The sequence below is a fragment of the Lolium rigidum genome, chromosome 1 (assembly GCF_022539505.1).
Source record: "Lolium rigidum isolate FL_2022 chromosome 1, APGP_CSIRO_Lrig_0.1, whole genome shotgun sequence".
NCBI classification, from domain to species: Eukaryota; Viridiplantae; Streptophyta; class Magnoliopsida; order Poales; family Poaceae; genus Lolium; species Lolium rigidum.
The window spans coordinates 87,830,783-87,849,878 of NC_061508.1; the positions used below are offsets into that span (position 1 = coordinate 87,830,783).

Here is a 19,096-nt window from a genome sequence, read left to right on the forward strand (position 1 = left end):
ATTAGATTAGGCCCTTCAAGGCGATTATGTAAATATTGGTCATGTGACCTCATTGTAATTTTCTTATTCCGTTTTGTAATGGATGATGTAATTTGATATCAGTTCGGTTATGTGTTCACGGCGCACTGATCATGGGATCGTGAACTGTATACATAACAGGGTATTTCGGACAGTTAGTCCGGGGTCCCCACAGAGCTGGTATCAGAGCTATCCTGACTGTAGGAGACCTTAGTTAGCATGGACGTTAGTTAGGAAACAAGTACTTGGAAAAAAAAAACTATTTACGAAACAAATTCTTTCTATAATCGGAAGCATAGCTTCTACTCCTCTTGTTTCTTCAAAACTTCTAATTCTTACCTCATTTTCCGATTATCAAAATTGTTCGAAAATTCTTACTCTATTGTCGCATCCACTTCAAACCTACATACTAGACGATGTCCCCGACTCAGACCCGAAGACTCGAAGTCAAAGATGGACCAACCTTTTTGGAAGACTCATGTATCTCCAACAGCAGCTATTGAAGATTGGAGGCCGACTTAGTGTGCCCACAAAGGGATAATTAGATCATATCTTTGGTTGTCACCAAAGTCTGTCAGGGAGCTGACCTTGTTCCTCTTTGGACCCGCACTTTTGCAGTCGTCAAGGATCAAGTCCTCAATTTCTTGACTAGTAATTTTTTTTAGGTTCATCACGAGAAGTTGTCGTCTATGGAGCTCTTCAGCAATTAATCCTCTGAAGACCTCACGTCCCCGGGATGTTGAGACTAGAAGTTCTCCGCAATTCCCGCCTCCCACTCAGTGTCAATAACTCAACGTCAGATCTTCTTCACCACCAACTGCCCCAACAATACCAGTTGAAGACAACGTCAGAAGAATGAAGACGCCAACATATCTGACCAACCCCAAACCTATAGGATGGATAGGACAAACTCGATCGCTTTGATTAAGCTACCCCCACGTATTAGGCATCCGTGAGGTACTTAGAGTACCATGTCTGGTGTGATGATTGCTTGTAGTTCCCTCGTGTGCTGTCTTGAGTGTTTTTTTTATCTGTTTGTTGTCTTGGTTTTTCGGTGTGAAAAACACTCTTATTGTGATAACCTAGCTTAGAAAGCCTCCCTAATATGTTTTCACCCTCATCTACCTCGCCGATAGATTGCTAACTGCTAGTTAGTTGGATAGGTTAACGAAAGACTCTAACTCTAACCCAGTTAGCAGTTGTTTTCAACCCTCAAAAAAAAAAAAATTACCCAGCCCTATCTCCGCTTACTACTTCCAAGATCAGCTGAAACATCTCTACTATGCCAAGAAAGCAGAAGCCCCTACCTTCAAGAGTGGCTGCACCTCTGCAAGAAGACATACTAATTTGGTCTAACCTTGGAGTATAATCGCGCTAACCTCGAGGATATCTTATTGAAACCATCCCCTAACACATTGTCTATCAAGCTGAGAGAACAATAGCGTCAAAGCCAAGCTACATCGCATGGTTCATCTGGTCCTCATCAAGTGAAGCTCCTGAAGATACCTCAAGACTCAAGATTAGGTGCAACTTACCCGCTCACATCCCAACTGGTATAAGTCAGCACCGACCCGCAAGATGAAGGTTGTCTTCGACGACCTTGTTGCTACTTCATATGGATACCCACCAGGAGTTCATCAACTTACTAACTTACTGCGCATCATATAGTTTAGTTAACACCGTGAGTGCCTCTTGAAGTTGTGGTCTGCACGTCGCCCCTGAAGATTCTTCAACTGAATGCGGAAGATTGATGACTTATTCAGAAGCCCCAGACAGGACTACAAGGCAGAAGCTCTGAGTTTTTCCGAAAGCCCGATGAAAAATTTTAAGGGTGGAAGACTTCGTCTTCCACTAAAATTTAAAGTTAACTCTAAAATGTTTTCAACCCTGCTAAAACACCGCTGGAGTGCACTAACTCTCCCCGAATCTTGAACCCCCGCTAGGATCGCTTAGAAGCTACAGATCCAACACCTACATGGAGTAGTCAACCTCTTCATGAAGCTCGCCATCGGCAGGAATCCATCATGTCTCCCAGAAGATGAAGCAACGACCTTCTCAACAATGGCACATCTACAGAAGAATGGAGTCTAACTTTAATTACACTTTACAACCCCTCTAGTTCTACGCTTAGTAATCTCGGGACGAGATTATTTTAAGGGTGGAAGAGTTGTAACACCCCAACTTTTGCAACCTTGTTTAATTGTCCTTAGTGCAAAAATTAGGGGGAACAAAAACTTTTTCTAAAGACTAACTAAGATGAATTGCCTTGATCTGTTTGATATAATGAATTGCTTGATCTGCTGGTAGATGAATTGTCTTGATTTGCTTGTTGATTTGCTTGTGGAGTTTTGTCTTGAGTTACCTCTTAGAACAACACCTCTAGTGTTAAAACAACTTAACAACTCACTATTAAAACACATGTGTGACCACTGTAACATTCTTTTCCTCTTGTTACCAATGCATAAACCCTATGCTTGGTGTTTTCCCCATATGTATCTCAACACACTATTTCTAGTCTCTAGAAAAAATAGTGAAGCTATGGTCACTCTTGTATTACCTTAACCTCCTCTCCTTCAAATAATTGAACATAAACCCTAAACCCCGCTTTTTGACTCTCAAAATATTTCTAGTTTTTGTCAAACTATTCTTCCAAACTGTTTATCAGGTGAAATTTTGAAATGTCGCTGTTATTCCTTATCACATATTTTCTCCTTCAAATATAATTTTTAGAAAATTATTTTCTCTATGATGTTTCCTATTTACCAAAATGCTTGAATGGTGTATATGCCATTTCTTGCACCTTTATTATCGAGATAGATTTGAGAAAAACCTACTATGCATTGTCATGCAAATAGACATATTTTAGTTCAAAATATTCTGCTTCCCTTTTCAAAAATTGCAAGAAACTATTTTGAAATATTTACATTCAAAATTAGATCTACTCTTAGAAAGTGAATCAAACAAGTAATTTTAAATTCAAACTTTGCATGACATCTTCCCCACATTAATCTCACCTCTCGATCTCTCTACTCCCCCCATCTTCCCTCCACCTTTCTTCTCCTTCATCATATGGTGGCATCATCACCACCACACCACCCCTCTTTTTCTTTTTTCTCCAATTCTTTTCCTTTGACCTCTCTCTTCTAAACTTTGTCTTTTGATCATGCACCCCATTGCATGGCACCCTCTCTCTCTTTTCTTCCTTTTTTTGCAAACCCTAGGGGAAACACCACCCCCTCTTTTTATTCTTCCCTTCCCTCTTATTTCTTCTTGTGCATGATCGGGCCATGGTGCCCATGCACCACCCCAACCCCCTGCACCTTTTGGCCCAACCTCAAAATCTCTTGGACCCTCCCTGGACTCCCTCTCTCCCTTCCCCAAGCCCAGCCACAAGTAGCCCAACTCTAGCAGCCCAAAAACTAAAACCCTACGGAGCCGGAGAGGAAAACCAACGAGAGCGAGCGACTACGGGAGCCTCCCGCTCGACCCCCTCTCTTCCCGCTCGCCCCTCCCTCCCTGCGACGTCTCCGGTGTGATGTCACCCTGCCCCCACCCTCCTACGTCACCCCCGACGTCTCCCTCGCGAGCCCATTGGCCATGGACGCCGCCCATGGCACCCACCGTTGCTCCACCTGCTGCCTATAAAAAGGCCTCTCCAGCCACTCCCTCTCCTCACACCACTCCTCCCCTCCTCCTAGAACCCACCAAAGTGGCGCCAAGGCGCTCCCCTTCTCTGCGCTGCCGCGGGAAGGCCGCTCCGCCTCGGTCACCACGGATGGCCGGAGGGATGACGATGCCGCCGGCCGTCCTCTCCCCTCCCTTTCCCTTCCAACTCCTTCCCCACGTTTTGCCGGACCTCACCCACCCTTTTTCGCCGCCCGGGTCCGCCGGAGACCGCCGCCCTCGTCGTCTGTCCGGGAGCGCCGGCGGAAGAGAAGCCGATGGGAGGAGCGCTGGCTGCCGGGCCGGACGCGCCCTGGACCACGCCGAGCCCTCCCTGCACGGCCCCAGGGCGCCGCCACTCGCCGGAGCCTCGCCGTCGACCACCGCCGCCCGCCGGTGAGTCTCCGCCCTGCCCTGCCCTTTTTCTTCCGTCCGCCGCGTGTGCCCGGGCGAAGGAGAACGACGAGACGACGACGTCCCCGATCGTGCATGCATGGCCGTTTTGGCCACGTCGGCCCAAGTGGCCTGGCCCGCCCGGGCCCCCTCCCTTTTTCCTTTCTTCCTTTATTTTTTTCCCTCCACCTGGCAATTCCTCCTGGGCCGGCCCAAATCCTCCACCCTGCACGGCCCAGTAATTTTCCCGCCCATTTAATTCTTTTTAAACTTTGAAATTTACTGTAAAATATGTTACAAACCGAGAGAACTTAAAACGTGAATAACTCGAGATCTGCAAACCCAAATCAAGTGAAACAAATTGCATTAGATCATAAATCTCTTTACCTTTCCAATGCCACTGGCCTCATATTTTTAGGATTTTTGTACGATTTTCAATGAATTAAACATGAGCACTGTATTCTGATTAGTATTTCTAATTACTAAATTTGGAAATTTAATATTTTTGAATGAATCCAATTGTGTTAATCTTGTTTTAGTACTGGCCATCTAGGAAAAATAATGTTAGTCTCTGTTCTTTCATATTTGTTACTGTTTGTGTTATGTGTGTGTCACATGAAATGTTGTACCAAAACTTTTGTTTATTTAAAATCTTTGACCAACTCTTTTTTGAAAGTAGTCAACCCATGTTTTATTCTTGCCAAACAAAACCTTCCGAGACTAAACCAAGTTCCATTGTTTAACTTGAGATTTCAAAATGGTGTGGCATATTGTTTACTTCCTAGTATTGGGTAGTATTTGTGCAAGCAAAATAAAATAGGAAAAATGATTTGTGCCTTTCCAAAAATGTTTGAAAATAAAAGATGGATGTTTTTGAGCCAAACCGATTCACTTGTATCCTTGGTGGTGTTATCTACCAGGGGTATATAATTTATGCCTTGGTAATACCCATAGAGGCATTTGCTTATTTTTGTTAGGCTCTCATGTTTTATTAAATGAAATTAATTGGTTTCTTTTAAAGAGTTGTTTTGAAGTAACTGTAAGTCCTTAATATGTTAGACCTTAGTAGAGTGGTTAGATATTGATTGTTGCTTGTTGAATGTTGCTTTGTTGGTACAATGCGTTGATTGTGTTCCTTTTATATTTTCCGGCGATAGATGCGAACAATTCCGGAGAAGAAGAAGTGGTTCAAACAAGGATTTTATGTATATTGTTGGAATTCTTATTTGATGGAGTCAAAGAAGTCCAGGGACAAATAAGCCAAGGCAAGCCATCTTTTGATCTCTGATTGTTGAATTACATATTGTGGTTACTTTGTTGTTAATCGTGTCTCTCGATCTATGTTGTGTGGTATCTACTTAAGTTGATGGAGCATGTTCACCGTGAGCATGTTGATTATCTTTGACACCCATCTACATTTTCCCCTTTTTGGAAATGGTGATCATAACCATTATCTTGGTGTACCCTCTAAGTGTGATGGTATGCCCACCTACCTTGAGTGTGTCGACCTCTTGACATCCTTCTTGCACCCCTTAGAGGTATGATGGTTAGCATCATTCCCTCTTGTTGATGCTATACATACTTACTCCCAAGTATGTTGAACCTCTTTTTGATGCCATGCATACTTTCTCTCAAGTATGTTGAACCCCTTGTTGATGTCATGCATACTTACTCTCAAGTATGTTGATCCCCTTGTTGCTATGCATGCTTACCCTGAGCATGTATGCCCCCTTGACCACCTATTTTTATCATCTTCTTAGGGGTATGATGATTAACATTATGACCCTTGTTGAATCCTTCTACTTATGTTGTCCCTATGCATGCTTATTCTAAGTATGTATGATCCCCTTAACACCTCAACTATCATCTCCTTAGTGGTATGATGGCTAGCATCGTGCCATCATTGTATCTTAGCTCTTACATAAAACTTTAGGTTGGGAACCCCTCAAGGTTTACCTTGTTGTAAATGTTTATGAAAACCTTGGGTGAGGCAATCTTACCCAAGCGTATGGTTTATGAAAGGAAAGGATCTTGACAAAGATGGTTGGAAAGAGGAAGGTGTGTGTGACTTGGGTTTTTGAGAAAAACGACACATGGTTCTTTGTATTCGCCGGAACAATTACACGGCGCAACCACATTATCCAAAGTGGGTACGGGCTTAGTCGACGTCTGTTGAAATTGGCATGAGCCACCTTCACAACTCTCTAGGAGGGTCACGATGACCTCCGACACCGGGTTGCGCTGCGAAGGAGGCAATACACCGCATTAACTTGCAGCCGGACGACTACGAGGGTCTTCGTCATGGCGCCGGAGATACGCTCAAAGGAGGTATGCTACCGGGGTGCCGGGAAGGGGTAAGCCCGCGGGGAAGGACTCTTGTCGGGGGAGACGGGCGAAGGACTATGACTGATTATCCGAGCCTCGCATACTTTTGTATGTCGAGCCGGGGATGATCCCGGCGGATTTATCGGTTCTTGTGGTGAAAGTGCGCACACTCTGCGAGTTAAAACTATTCGAATAGCCGCGTCCGCGGTCATGGACGGTTGGGATGGCCGTTACCGAGGCTGTGTCGAGTTTTGGTTTTGAAAATGATTTCCAAAGGAAATGTGTGTTGGAAATACCGGAAGGGTACGGGAAAGATGTTGTGCCGACCATGTGGAGATGGTCGAGGAAAATGAAACAAAAGCGGGTGACCCTTCCTAGTGTTTCATGTAGAGGAACTCTTCTTTAACAAAGATATAGAGATGTCATAGGACTTTCTTAGTGTCCCCTTCAACTGTGATGTGGGATGCTATATCCACAAGAGAAACTGATTCTCTTTCACATGCCATATCCACAAGAGAAGCTGATTCTCTTTCACATGCCATATCCACAAGAGAAACTGATTTTCTTTCACATGCTACATCCACAAGAGAAACTGATTCTCTTTCACATGCTATATCCACAAGAGAAACTATTCTTCCTCTCTTGACTTCTTTAGTTAGAATTGTTATCACCTTCTTGATGGTTTGCGAGTACAATTCAAATGTACTCACGGCTTTGTCCCCGGCTATTTACTTGGCCGGACACGGAGGACTTCGACGGATGAAGAAGGAGTTGACGACGTCTATGCGAGCTAGGAACGTCTTCCCGATCGGTTACTCGTAGGGTTAAGGCGGATGACTTGGGCTCTACGCTGCTGAAGTAATTCCGCGACTCTGATGATTAGATTAGGCCCTTCAAGGCGATTATGTAAATATTGGTCATGTGACCTCATTGTAATTTTCTTATTCCGTTTTGTAATGGATGATGTAATTTGATATCAGTTCGGTTATGTGTTCACGGCGCACTGATCATGGGATCGTGAACTGTATACATAACAGGGTATTTCGGACAGTTAGTCCGGGGTCCCCACAATGATTCTATTGTTAGAACAAATTATGATGTTGATGCTTCAGCTCTTGATGTTACTTGATTCACACTTTCTGCGCCTAGCTGAAAGGCGTTAAAGAAAAGCGCTTATGGGAGACAACCCATTATTTTACTTCTGCATTTTTGTTTTATATTTGAGTCTTGGAAGTTGTTACTACTGTAGCAGCCTCTCCTTATCTTTATTTTATTGCATTGTTGTGCCAAGTAAAGTCTTTGATAGTAAGGTTAATAATAGAATTGGATTACTACGCAGAAACAGATTTCTTGCTGTCACAAAATTGAGCAGCCCCGTCTGTAGGTAACTCAGAAAAACTGCCAATTTACGTGCGTGATCCTCAGATATGTACGCAACTTTCATTCAATTTGAGCTTTTTCATCTGAGCAAGTTAAGTGCCCCTGAAAAATTCGTCTTTACTGGATTGTTCATTTTTGACAGATTCTGCCTTTTATTTCGCATTGCCTGTTTTGCTATGTTGGATGGATTTCTTTGTTCCATTAAATTTCAGTGGCTTTGTGCAATGTCCAGAAGTGTTAAGAATGATTATGTCACCTCTGAATATGTGAATTTTCGATTACGCCCCCTCTAATGAGTTTGTTTTGAGTTTGGTGTGGAGGAAGTTTTCAAGGATCAAGAGAGGAGGATGATACAATATGATCAAGAAGAGTGAAAAGTCTAAGCTTGGGGATGCCCCCGTGGTTCATCCCTGCATATTTTAAGAAGACTCAAGCATCTAAGCTTGGGGATGCCCAAGGCATCCCTTCTTCATCGACAACTTATCAGGTCACCTCTAGTGAAACTATATTTTTATTCCGTCACATCTTATGTGCTTTACTTGGAGCGTCTGTATGTTTTTATTTTTGTTTTTGTTTGAATAAAATCGGATCCTAGCATTCTTTGTTTGGGAGAGAGACACGCTCCGTTGTTGCATATGAACACATGTGTTCTTAGCTTTACTTTTAATGTTCATGGCGAAGGATGAAACTGCTTCGTTCATCATTATTATGGTTGGAAACAGAAAATGCTTCATGTGGTAATTGGTATAATGTCTTGAATAATTTGATACTTGGCAATTGTTGTGCTCATATAGATCATGTTTAAGCTCTTGCATCATGTACTTTTCACCTATTAATGAAGAACTACATAGAGCTTGTTGAAATTTGGTTTGCATGATTGGTCTCTCTAGAGTCTAGATATTTTACGGGTGAGGTGTTTGAACAACAAGGAAGACGAGTGTAGAGTCTTATAATGCTTGCAATATGTTCTTATGTAAGTTTTGTTGTACCGGTTCATACTTGTGTTTGCTTCAAACAACCTTGCTAGCCTAAGCCTTGTATTGAGAGGGATTACTTCTCGTGCATCCAAATCCTTGAGCCAAAAACTATGCCATTTGTGTCCACCATACCTACCTACTACATGGTATTTCTCTGCCATTCCAAAGTAAATTACTTGAGTGCTACCTTTAAATTCCATTCTTTGTCTTTGCAATATATAGCTCATGGGAAAATAGCTTAAAAACTATTGTGGTAAAGCATATGTAGCTTATGTATCTTATTTCTTATAAGTTGCTTGTTGAGCGGTAACCATGTTTTCTGGGGATGCCATCAACTATTACACCTTTGTTGAATATCATGTGAGTTGCTATGCATGTTCGTCTTGTCTGAAGTAAGGGTGATTTATCATGATCAAATGGTTTGAGTATGCATATTGTTAGAGAAGAACATTGGGCCGCTAACTAAAGCCATGAACCATGGTGGAAGTTTCAGTTTGGACATCAATCCTCAATCTCTTATGGGAATATTATATGTTGTTGAATGCATATGCATTAAAGAGGAGTCCATTATCTGTTTTCTATGTTGTCCCGGTATGGATGTCTAAGTTGAGAATAATCAAAAGCGAGAAATCCAATGCGAACTCCCTTAGACCTTTGTACAGGCGGCATAGAGGTACCCCTTTGTGACACTTAGTTGAAACATATGTTATGCAATGATAATCCATGTAAATCCAAGCTAATTAGGACAAGGTGCGAGCACTATTGGTAATCTATGCATGAGGCTTGCAACTTATAGGATGTCTTATACATAACACATATGATTTATTACTACCGTTGACAAAATTGTTTCTATGTTTTCAAAATAAAAGCTCTAGCACAAAAATAGTAATCCATGCTTCCCTCTGCGAAGGGCCATTCTTTTACTTTATGTTGAGTCAGTTCACCTACTTCTTTCTATTTTAGAAGCAAACACTTGTGTCAACTGTGTGCATTGATTCCTACATACTTGCTTATTTGCATTCATCATATTACTTTGTGTTGACAATTATCCATGAGATATACATGTTGAAGTTGAAAGAAACCGCTGAAACTTATATCTTCCTTTGTGTTGCTTCAAAACTTTCTACTAAGAATCTATTGCTTTATGAGTTAACTCTTATGCAAGTCTTATTGATGCTTGTCTTGAAAGCACTATTCATGAAAAGTCTTTGTTATATGATTCAGTTGTTTAATCATTGTCTTTACCATTGCTTCGAATCACTGCATTCATCTCATATGCTTTACAATAGTATTGATCAAGATTATGTTAGCATGTCACTTCAGAAATTATCTTTGTTATCGTTTACCTACTCGAGGGCTTTAGCGAATGAGCAGCTCGCAAGGCAGCAGGCGGGGCTGCCAACCATTCCTCACGATGAGCATTGGATGGACATGTTCAAGTCAACGGAGCAAGACCACCAACAGAGGCATCATCCTCTCCGACTGGGAGTAGTACAGTTCTTGTTTAGTAGGTTTTTCGTGTTCAAGTTTTAGTTTAGTAGGTTCTTCGTGTTCATCTCCTGCGGCGTTCCCTACTTTTGTGCCCGGATACCCAATTTGTGCCCATTTGGGGACGTTCGGACATAGCTTATGGACTATTGGAGGCAGGTACCCCCGACGGCACCGGTTCTCAACTTTCCTATTTTTTATATTTTTATTTCCAAATGTCTATACTAGGTGAAAAAACAGTGAAATATATACTTCATAAATCAATTCAAATTTAAATTAAAATTCAAAAAGCTCTGAAAAAATGGATAGTTTGGTCCAGTAGAACACATGACAATCAAATTTTAGTTTTCTTTGAGCACCCATATGTAATCAACTAAATCATCCTATAGTTGTCGATGAACACATAACGTAGAGGCTCAACTCCGTGAGGCGGCGCCCCGCGCCGCACCAGGGTGCCCCTCCCCCTCCTCTCCTCCTAGGCGCTTCCCCTCCCACCGCTGCTCCCGGAGGCGTCACTGGGCAAAGCCCGTGTGGCGTGGTGGCGGTGGCAGAGATCCTCGGTCACCATGGAGGCACATCGGCGGCGCCCGCTCCGGCCATGTGCGACCATCTGCAGGCGACGGGTGCGGCATGGGGAAGGAGGGCCCGATCTGAGCCCAGATGGGCTTGGCTGGGCCATGTACTGCACCTCGACGTTGGTAACCAACGATGCTCCTGGAGTGGTCCTGCATCATGAGGAAGTCATGGCGGTGGTGAACTCCTCTTTCGTCGGAGGGGATCAGCTAGTTTGTAGATATTTTGGCGGGTCTCACGATCCGTCATCTAGTCCCCGATGGCGAGGCATGGCTGCCGGTGAAAGACGGCCCAGACTTCGGTCATGGCAGATGATGGTGGCGCATCTTTCTCGCTACCTTGTAGTAGGCATTGTCTCTGCAGTCTGCGTTTTCTTCTCGCCTGGGCTGCTCCGAGGAAACCCCAGATCGTTCCACCTGTTGGGGGCATTGTTTTTGGAGCAGACAACGGATGGTGGTGGTGCTGAGGTGGAGCGGTGTGTTTCTGTTGTGCCGGCTTCATCGAGTCTCGGCGGCATTGCAGCGGAGTCTCGGAGACGGACACAGTGTGATGGACGCGCGTAGGATGGTGGTGTCATCTAGCGTCGTGGCGACGTCGATGGCAGTTTTGGCAAGGTCAATGCGTTGATCTCTCTTGGAGATGGGTTTGCGGAAGACAACGGTGGCGATTCTATGGCGTATACAATGGTGCGCGTTGAGGGTCTGCTAGAATGATTGTGCTTCTCACCCGCCAATGGGCGGCTTGGGCAGACACTCGGTTTTTAGATGATGTGCGCTGGTGTGAGGTTAGGGTACATGATCTGTTCTTGGACACCCCCTTCATCATTTTTAAAGGTTTAGCGAGTTGTCGCTAGAAAGGTGGCTTTGAATTGATTTTTATATTTCACTTGTAAGATTTTGAGAATAATCTAATAAACAAAAATTATGTGCATCCTTTAGATGCAGAGGCTGGAGCAATGCTCCCATTTCGAAGAAAAAAAAAGTTGCCAATGAACAATAATTGATCTATCGACAATGTTGTACCAGAGTGGCAGACAATATCGCAATGAGCTTAAGAGTACCAAATACCCACTTCACATCTGGCAGGGGATAGAGATTGTCTCCGGAAATACTCCGACCTCGGCCAATATGGCCCAACAAGGATACATCACCCCGGCCTTGGCCGCAGCTCAAAGCTTCCTTCAATTGCTGAGAAGCTTGATCTGCATGTTCTGACCACATAAATCATTTCTTGGTCAATAAGGTTAGTGAGAGGTTTAGCCAATATACCATATCCATTCACGAATTTTCGATAATATCCAATGAGCCCGAGAAAACCTCACAACTGATTCATTGATGCATGTAATATGCATGCATGAACTTTGTAATTTGTTGACATATATTCCCACATATTTGCATCTTATATAGTATTATATCCATGCTTTGTATTGTTTTCGGGGATTCTCTAAACAATCCTCTCTTCTCTGGTTTTAACTTTGTCTGGCAGAAAAAGCCTTCTGTTAGTATTTTTATTTTTCAGGAGCTACGAGACTCGAAAAAGGGCAAGGCCAGAGGTCACGCTTAGAATTTTGGGGACTAAAAAAATGAGCTAAAGCAGGACACCAATAGATAAATGGGCTGGGAAAGAGGCCCGGTGGCGCGTCCCAGTACCCTGGGCATGCCACCCTGGGCACACCTCCTGGGGTCTTTTCCCCCTCGACGGTTCGATTCGCCTCAATATTTCGTCAACGGACTTGTTTTCACCTAAAAACTCATAAAAAGGTCCCCCGACGCTTATTGCCAACAGACGGAGGCGGAGATAAAAAACGCATTAACATAGAGTCAGCACGCCGCTGCTGGAGGAGATAAGAGGGGGGAACCGCTGCCAGAATCGCCTCCGACGGACTCCACCCCCTCCTGCGTGGTCATCATCAACATCTTCATCAACACCTTTAGCACCATCTTCATCTACCTTTTATAATATCTTGGCAAACATGATGTGTGAGGCAATCTATCGTTTTCCCATGATGTATTGTACCTCTATGTCTTTGTTTGACTAGTGAATTGTTCTTGGCAATTGTGAGATAATTTGTTGATAGTAGCATATATGTATTTGTTATATTCTATGATGATCTCTTGTACTGATATATGAGTGCACACATATGTTGGGTAATACATGAGGTTGTCACCGTTGCATGATGATAGGGAGAGGGATAGATGGAGTTTGACAGGAACCATGTCCCAAATTTTAGATATTAATGTTATATTAACTCATGGTTAATCAACGATGGGTATAACTATAGGGATGTTTAAACTTATAGCGGTGATTGTACTTTATGTCTTAATAGTTCCATTGTTCGCTCTTAATTGGCCTCAAGATCCATCACTAGTGATGTATTTGGTCATATATATGGCTGCACCTATCTATGGCTCCTCTCTAGAAGAAACACTAAAAATACAATACTAAGCTTCACAAATTGTGACAATCACACAAATGAAATAGTAATTTACCAGAAAACTTACTCCCTTTAGTTACTCCACTTCACCTCACGACCCTTACTTTCCTTGCACTAGTTTTACTTCCTGCAGTTATTTTTAGAACTTTATAGTCTTCTACTTCCTAGTACAAACTTGCATAAAAGGCCATATAAGTGGGTTATAGGGCTTTAAAAAAATAGATAGTTTACCATCAACTCCTCGTAGGTTTGACACTCAAATACTTACCGAATAGTACTGCGGTGATCCCATGCACTCGGGGTTATTAAGATACTTTTCTGGCTCCGTCGCCAGGGAGCGTAGCGCTAGGCTTCTATTCTTGCTTGCATTGCTAGTTTACTTTTAGTACCTTGTTATAAAATTAAAACCCAAAAAAATTATAAAATGGAAAATAACAAGAATACTCCTGCTATGAGCACAAGTATGAATATGAATGACTTTGTTTATGTACTTGAATGCTGCTGAATAGCTAAGAAACATAGAGAATCAAAAGAAGGTATGAGATTAGAACATTTCATGATAATTCTAAATTATATTGCTATTGAGTTGATTGACTATTATGATGATAAATTTTTTTGCTCTGAACAAAATTTTAGACACTTTGAGTTTCAATGTAGATCCCATGAAGAATATGTTATTGCATCTTATCATAGGTGTGATTATGCTCATCCAGCGATGGAACAAGTAGAACAATTATTTATTTATATGGAAACCTCTGAATTAGAGACCTTCATTTATGAACATGAAACTTTCCCTGTAGCTTCTAAATTTAGAAGTGTGATCATTGGTATACTTAATTATTGTATAACGAACTTCGTTGAAAATATCTATGTTGTTGACTTTAATAAGAGGGGCATGGCTGCCCAAGAGAGCACTAATATTTTGCTGGGAAAAGATGATGAAAGCATAATCTTGGGGATGTCCATGCAGACCGAAGAGGAAGACAAATAAGAACAAAAGAAGAAGGAAGAGGATGACAAAAGCGTAAGCTTGGAGATTCTCATACAACCCCAAGAAGAGGATGAAGAATAACAAGTGGAGGAAGAATGAAGTAGCTACCCATCTCCAACTCCCAACAATGGTAACACACAAATTCCTATGAACACCCCTTTGTATAGTATTGATGATGATCCTCTATGTGATATAAATTTGTCTAATTTATTGGAGGATTATGATGATGTAAAATAAATAGATGACACCATGAACTCATTAGATGATTTACCTTTATTCGGTGATTCTACTAAAAATTATATCTTTAAATTCACCTTTAATGCTTGCAAATATAACGAGAGATGAATAAATAAGAACCCTCTCTATGTTCCTACGATATTTATAAAGCAAGCCACTGATCATTATATATACGGAACACCACAAAACGGATGCTATTTATTCACATGTGGGTTTGGCCATGTGGTTGTATGTTTTCCTCCTAAAAATTAGACACTTTCTACTTAATTAATTGATGAGGTAAAGCTTTTGCCTCCGTTTCAAATAAAAAAAGTCATGTTAGTTCATTTCCAGTCCGTGTATATAACTTTGTGGTTATCGGGAAAGAATCAAGTGATTGTTGTTGATGGCCAACTTGAGGAACCTGTGGAAGAATCAAGTGAAAAGGGAAAGGATCTCGAGTCAAGGATGGAACAAGCATCCCTGATCAAGGAGAAAGATTCAAGAATACTTGAACCGGAAGCCGTCGGCAGGACGAGGGTGTGGAGATGTGCAATATAGAGTATCAACAACCTCCTGTTGAAGCCTGATCTGGATCAGGAGAAGATGGAAGCGGAGATTCAGTGTATTATCCTGGCAAGACCTTCACAAACCTGGACACCTTTTGGCCGAGGACCGAAAAGCTCTCTATGAGGAGCAGAAACATCTGCTCGGCGACTAAAAGCGGCTTGAACTCAAGCAACGCCGATCAGAGAGCCGAGGAACGATACTAGGAGAGATGGTAGGGAAGCAGGAGGCGCAATGCAAAGGGCTCTCGGCGAGTTCAGAAACCTTGCAACTGCAGTCTAGAGCAAGTACTTTGTTCTTGTTCTGTTTCATCCAGCTTATACTGCTGCTTATCGCCATAGGCATCTTTCTCGTTCGTCTCTTGCCATTCTCGACAGAGTTTGTACCAACTTAATCTTAGAAGTACACAAATTCCACATAGTTGAGATTAGAAGAACGTACCAGGCATTCCTTGAGTGCTTTCTCTTGTTTTCGCCATGAAAAGTTTTGGTTGTAACAATGAACTCAGCTCTCTGATTCTTGTAACATGTCATCTTGGCAATTCTGATGGCTGTCATCAGTGTGTCACTGAACACATAAATTTGATTGCTGGTTATGACTTTATTTTTCAACAGATGACAAGTAAGATAAACTCGGCATACATGAAAGTGTTCAGACTTCAGAGACATGTATAGGAAAACACAGCCCATTAGTTCTGTTCAGCACAACAACCACCTTTGGGGCTGTGCTTCCTTTCGTTTCGTCAGAGCTCAGAGCTCAGAGCAGAACCTACGGATATGTAAATTCTTTCTACAATTTGTGATCTTGTTCTCACAGATTTCTATAGTTCTGTTCATATAGCTGAATCAAGGTACGAGTAGAACTGTCGCCGACCGAACTGGAGGAGGCTGCTATAGTTGGCATCATGCACACCGACAAAGAGAACCTCGGTGTCAGGACTGAACGACATGCCAGCGATCTCACCAAAGAAGTCCAGCTCCTGTTTCCTGTTGTACCCACTCTCAACATCAAAGATGTGGATAAAATCAGCAGGTTCAGCCATCGCAAGGAACTTCCCGTCAGATGTGTAGCGGATCGACCTTATGGCTCCGATGTTCCCCCTCAGAACAGCAACAGACTTGGAGAGGTTACGAGCATCCCAGATCCTGCATGTCTTGTCTTGGTTACCAGTCGCGAATGTTCGGCCATCTGGGTTCCATGCTGACGCAAACGAATAATCGAAATGGCCACGGAGCTCATGAATCATCTATCAGAAACAAACAACCATAAGTTTACATAAACTGAGAAGCCATTAATCATTCTATATTGCACTCTGCTTACTTTCCCTGTATTAGCATCAACCAGAAGACCAGCAGGATCGTCTCCCACGACAGCAATGATTTTACCATCAGGACTCAATGACATGTGCTGCATGAAAGAAAACAAAGGAGAAAAACAAGGTCAGGCTTCTCCCTCTCATCACCTCATGGAAGACAAAAATGTTTTGACCAAGTATTGAGTATTGACCTCAATAGCAGGATATAATTTGGAAAACTCCAATACACAGTCCAGTAAATAAAACACTAAATATACACAGGACTGAGGCTTACATTCACTGCCCAATTGAAATGAAAATGATTGCACATTTGAAAATTTTCTACGTCAAAGTCTCTAAGTCCACAATCATTGTTTGAAGCCAGGAAATGCACAGAACCACTGCCAAAAAGAATTATTGTTGTGATTGGTACATTCTCAATTTGTCAGAAACAAAACAATAAAGTGTGCATAGAAAATAAACTACCTAGGTTTCCCAAATATCTCCAGATAATTAGTAATACCATCAGCATCATGTGTTAACTTGCAACAATAGCTTATTCCTTCACGGTCCAAAACCTGCATTCCTTAAACAATTATTACATTGTAAGTGATTGTAGATGTTAGAAGATAGAATAAATGAAAATATGTTACCTTGCAAATTAGTTCTCCATGAAATCCACCAGCAAGCAGCAGGTTATTCTTCACTGCCAATGTGGTAACTTCAGTCTGATAAAAGCCCTCATAGAAATTCCCTTGGTGCTTCTGAAGTAAATGCACAACAGATATGCATTTTCTTTGTAAGAAAAATGAAAGTTCAAACAAACACTTGGAAGGTAAATCTGTACCTCATATGGTGCAACATGTCCTTCAAAATCAATGATTTCCTGCTTCTCAGAAGTCAGGGGTGACCAATGAAGCGCAGAAAAGTATGACATAAGATACACATTGTGCCTTGCCGTTGCCCATACTGAATTTCTCAACTGCATATAAGTGATAGAGCGAGCTTAATATATACTTCCGTACGAGTTAAGCAGGAAACTAATCCTATGAGAACATCTGGTTGTTCAGTACAAATATACAGACAAGAGATACAAGGGAAGTTAGTTGTTATACTTTTCCTATGGAAGAAGAAAGATGGTACCCTAGTAACGGATAGAGAATTGCATCCATTTCAAAAGCAAGCAAGTGTAAATGCGTGTTCCTGTGTTAGGACATGGGATACCATAATTGCCATTTTCTTTCAGAACTTTCATGAAGTGTGTATTCAAGAGAATGTGAAGACCTTGTCGTTAGTTGATTTTTTTTAGTAAATTAATGCTCCATTTGTGTGTATTCTAAACACTGACTGTCAAAAAAACAAGATCTGCAACAAATAAATTTCCACAGTAGTACAGCAAAATATTGGGAACCATGGAAGAAAGAGCATAATATATTTATTTTATTTTGAAAATAGCATAATAACAGGCACATAATCATAATTAGCATTCCTGAGACCTCTTGCTTGCTTAGAATGAATTGAGCAAGTAACCTAACGAGATCATGATACCAGAAGCTATCATTTTCTCACCTGAAGATGAAGAATGGTCGGTTTCACCGATCTTGTGTTATGCTTAAACTCGTAGTACAGCTGTCCTTTCTTCACAGGTGTACATACCTGCATAAATCACCACATCAAAATCTCCTAAATGAAACAAAAGAAAAGTACCAATATATATCTTATTTGTAGCAATATCATGCCTTCTCCGATGCTCTTCCTGAATTAGGTATGTTTTCAATGTTGTCATAGTGTTTCAGTCTTTCCTGCCTATATGCGTCCCTGGTGATGTCCAATCTATCCCAGGGTATTCCCTGCATGTCCTTTCCTTTTTTGACATCTATGGCCGATGTGTCATGTGAGGCCATACTAGCCTACAAACAACAAAATCTTCTTCTGTCAGACCGAAAGAAGGCTATTCTGAAACTGCCTCCCCAGAATAAGAAACACCACAAATATATGCAGGTAGTACTACAATCATGTCAAATTATAATATGCATTATCAAATAAAAATTTCTCATACAGCTAATTAGTTTATATCTAGCAACCCTCCTGAATCGAACTGGAAAACGGAAACAGCAATGTTTTAAAGCTAGTCGGAGACAGAACCAGGGACGGGCCATGGCCCCCTCATGGTAAATTTTTTTTTGTTAAAAAACCTTGGTTAATCTATATATTTGACCTGCAATTTACCTATATATAGCCCCCTCCAATAAAGTTTACATGCAATTGGCCCCCCTTGTGTTACTTTCCGGCTCCATCCCTGGACGGAACCCCATTTGCCCAAGAACATAGCAAGCGGGTGAACTTACGGATTGGATGTACTCGTCGTCCTCATAGTCGGAGTCCCCCACCAGTTCGGCCTGACGATCATCCTCATATTCTAGGTACACTCCGGCGTGCCCGCCGTCATGCTGCGACATGGCCTGCAAGAACACCGGGAGGGGAACATCAAATATGAGCCGAACTGAACCAAAAATTGCGGGGAAACTTCGAGATTTCCGCTGCAAGAATCTCACCTCTGTTAGTATTAGCACCCTGAGGTTGGAATAGGCTGAATCGCTGCCGAGCTAGGGTTCTGAGTTTTTCTCTGACAGGGTTCTGAGGTTTCTATGAACAGTAAGCAAGCTTGCCCTTTTGTAGGCACCTAAATAACCGGGCGACTCTGAGAAAGGAGAATGCTGTGCCTTGTTGCACTTAAGCCCTCCAAAAAATAGGAAATATCATCACCAAAATAATAA

The 19,096-nt window shown here is 42.1% G+C and overlaps 1 protein-coding gene and 1 pseudogene across 1 annotated transcript; one reads left to right on the forward strand and one right to left on the reverse strand.

Moving 5' to 3' along the window:
* Nucleotides 1–14,794: 14,794 nt before the first annotated feature.
* On the forward strand, nt 14,795–15,419 carry LOC124648675 (annotated as a pseudogene).
* A 438-nt stretch (nt 15,420–15,857) lies between these two features.
* On the reverse strand, nt 15,858–18,778 carry LOC124677196 (uncharacterized WD repeat-containing protein C2A9.03-like). The gene is made up of 9 exons (XM_047213197.1): nt 18,668–18,778; nt 18,059–18,229; nt 17,889–17,975; nt 17,167–17,301; nt 16,973–17,083; nt 16,806–16,897; nt 16,615–16,720; nt 16,346–16,432; nt 15,858–16,271 (listed from the first exon to the last, which is right to left on the reverse strand). Exons 1-9 carry the CDS (start codon nt 18,776–18,778, stop codon nt 15,858–15,860), a joined length of 1,314 nt encoding a protein of 437 aa, XP_047069153.1.
* Nucleotides 18,779–19,096: the final 318 nt, after the last annotated feature.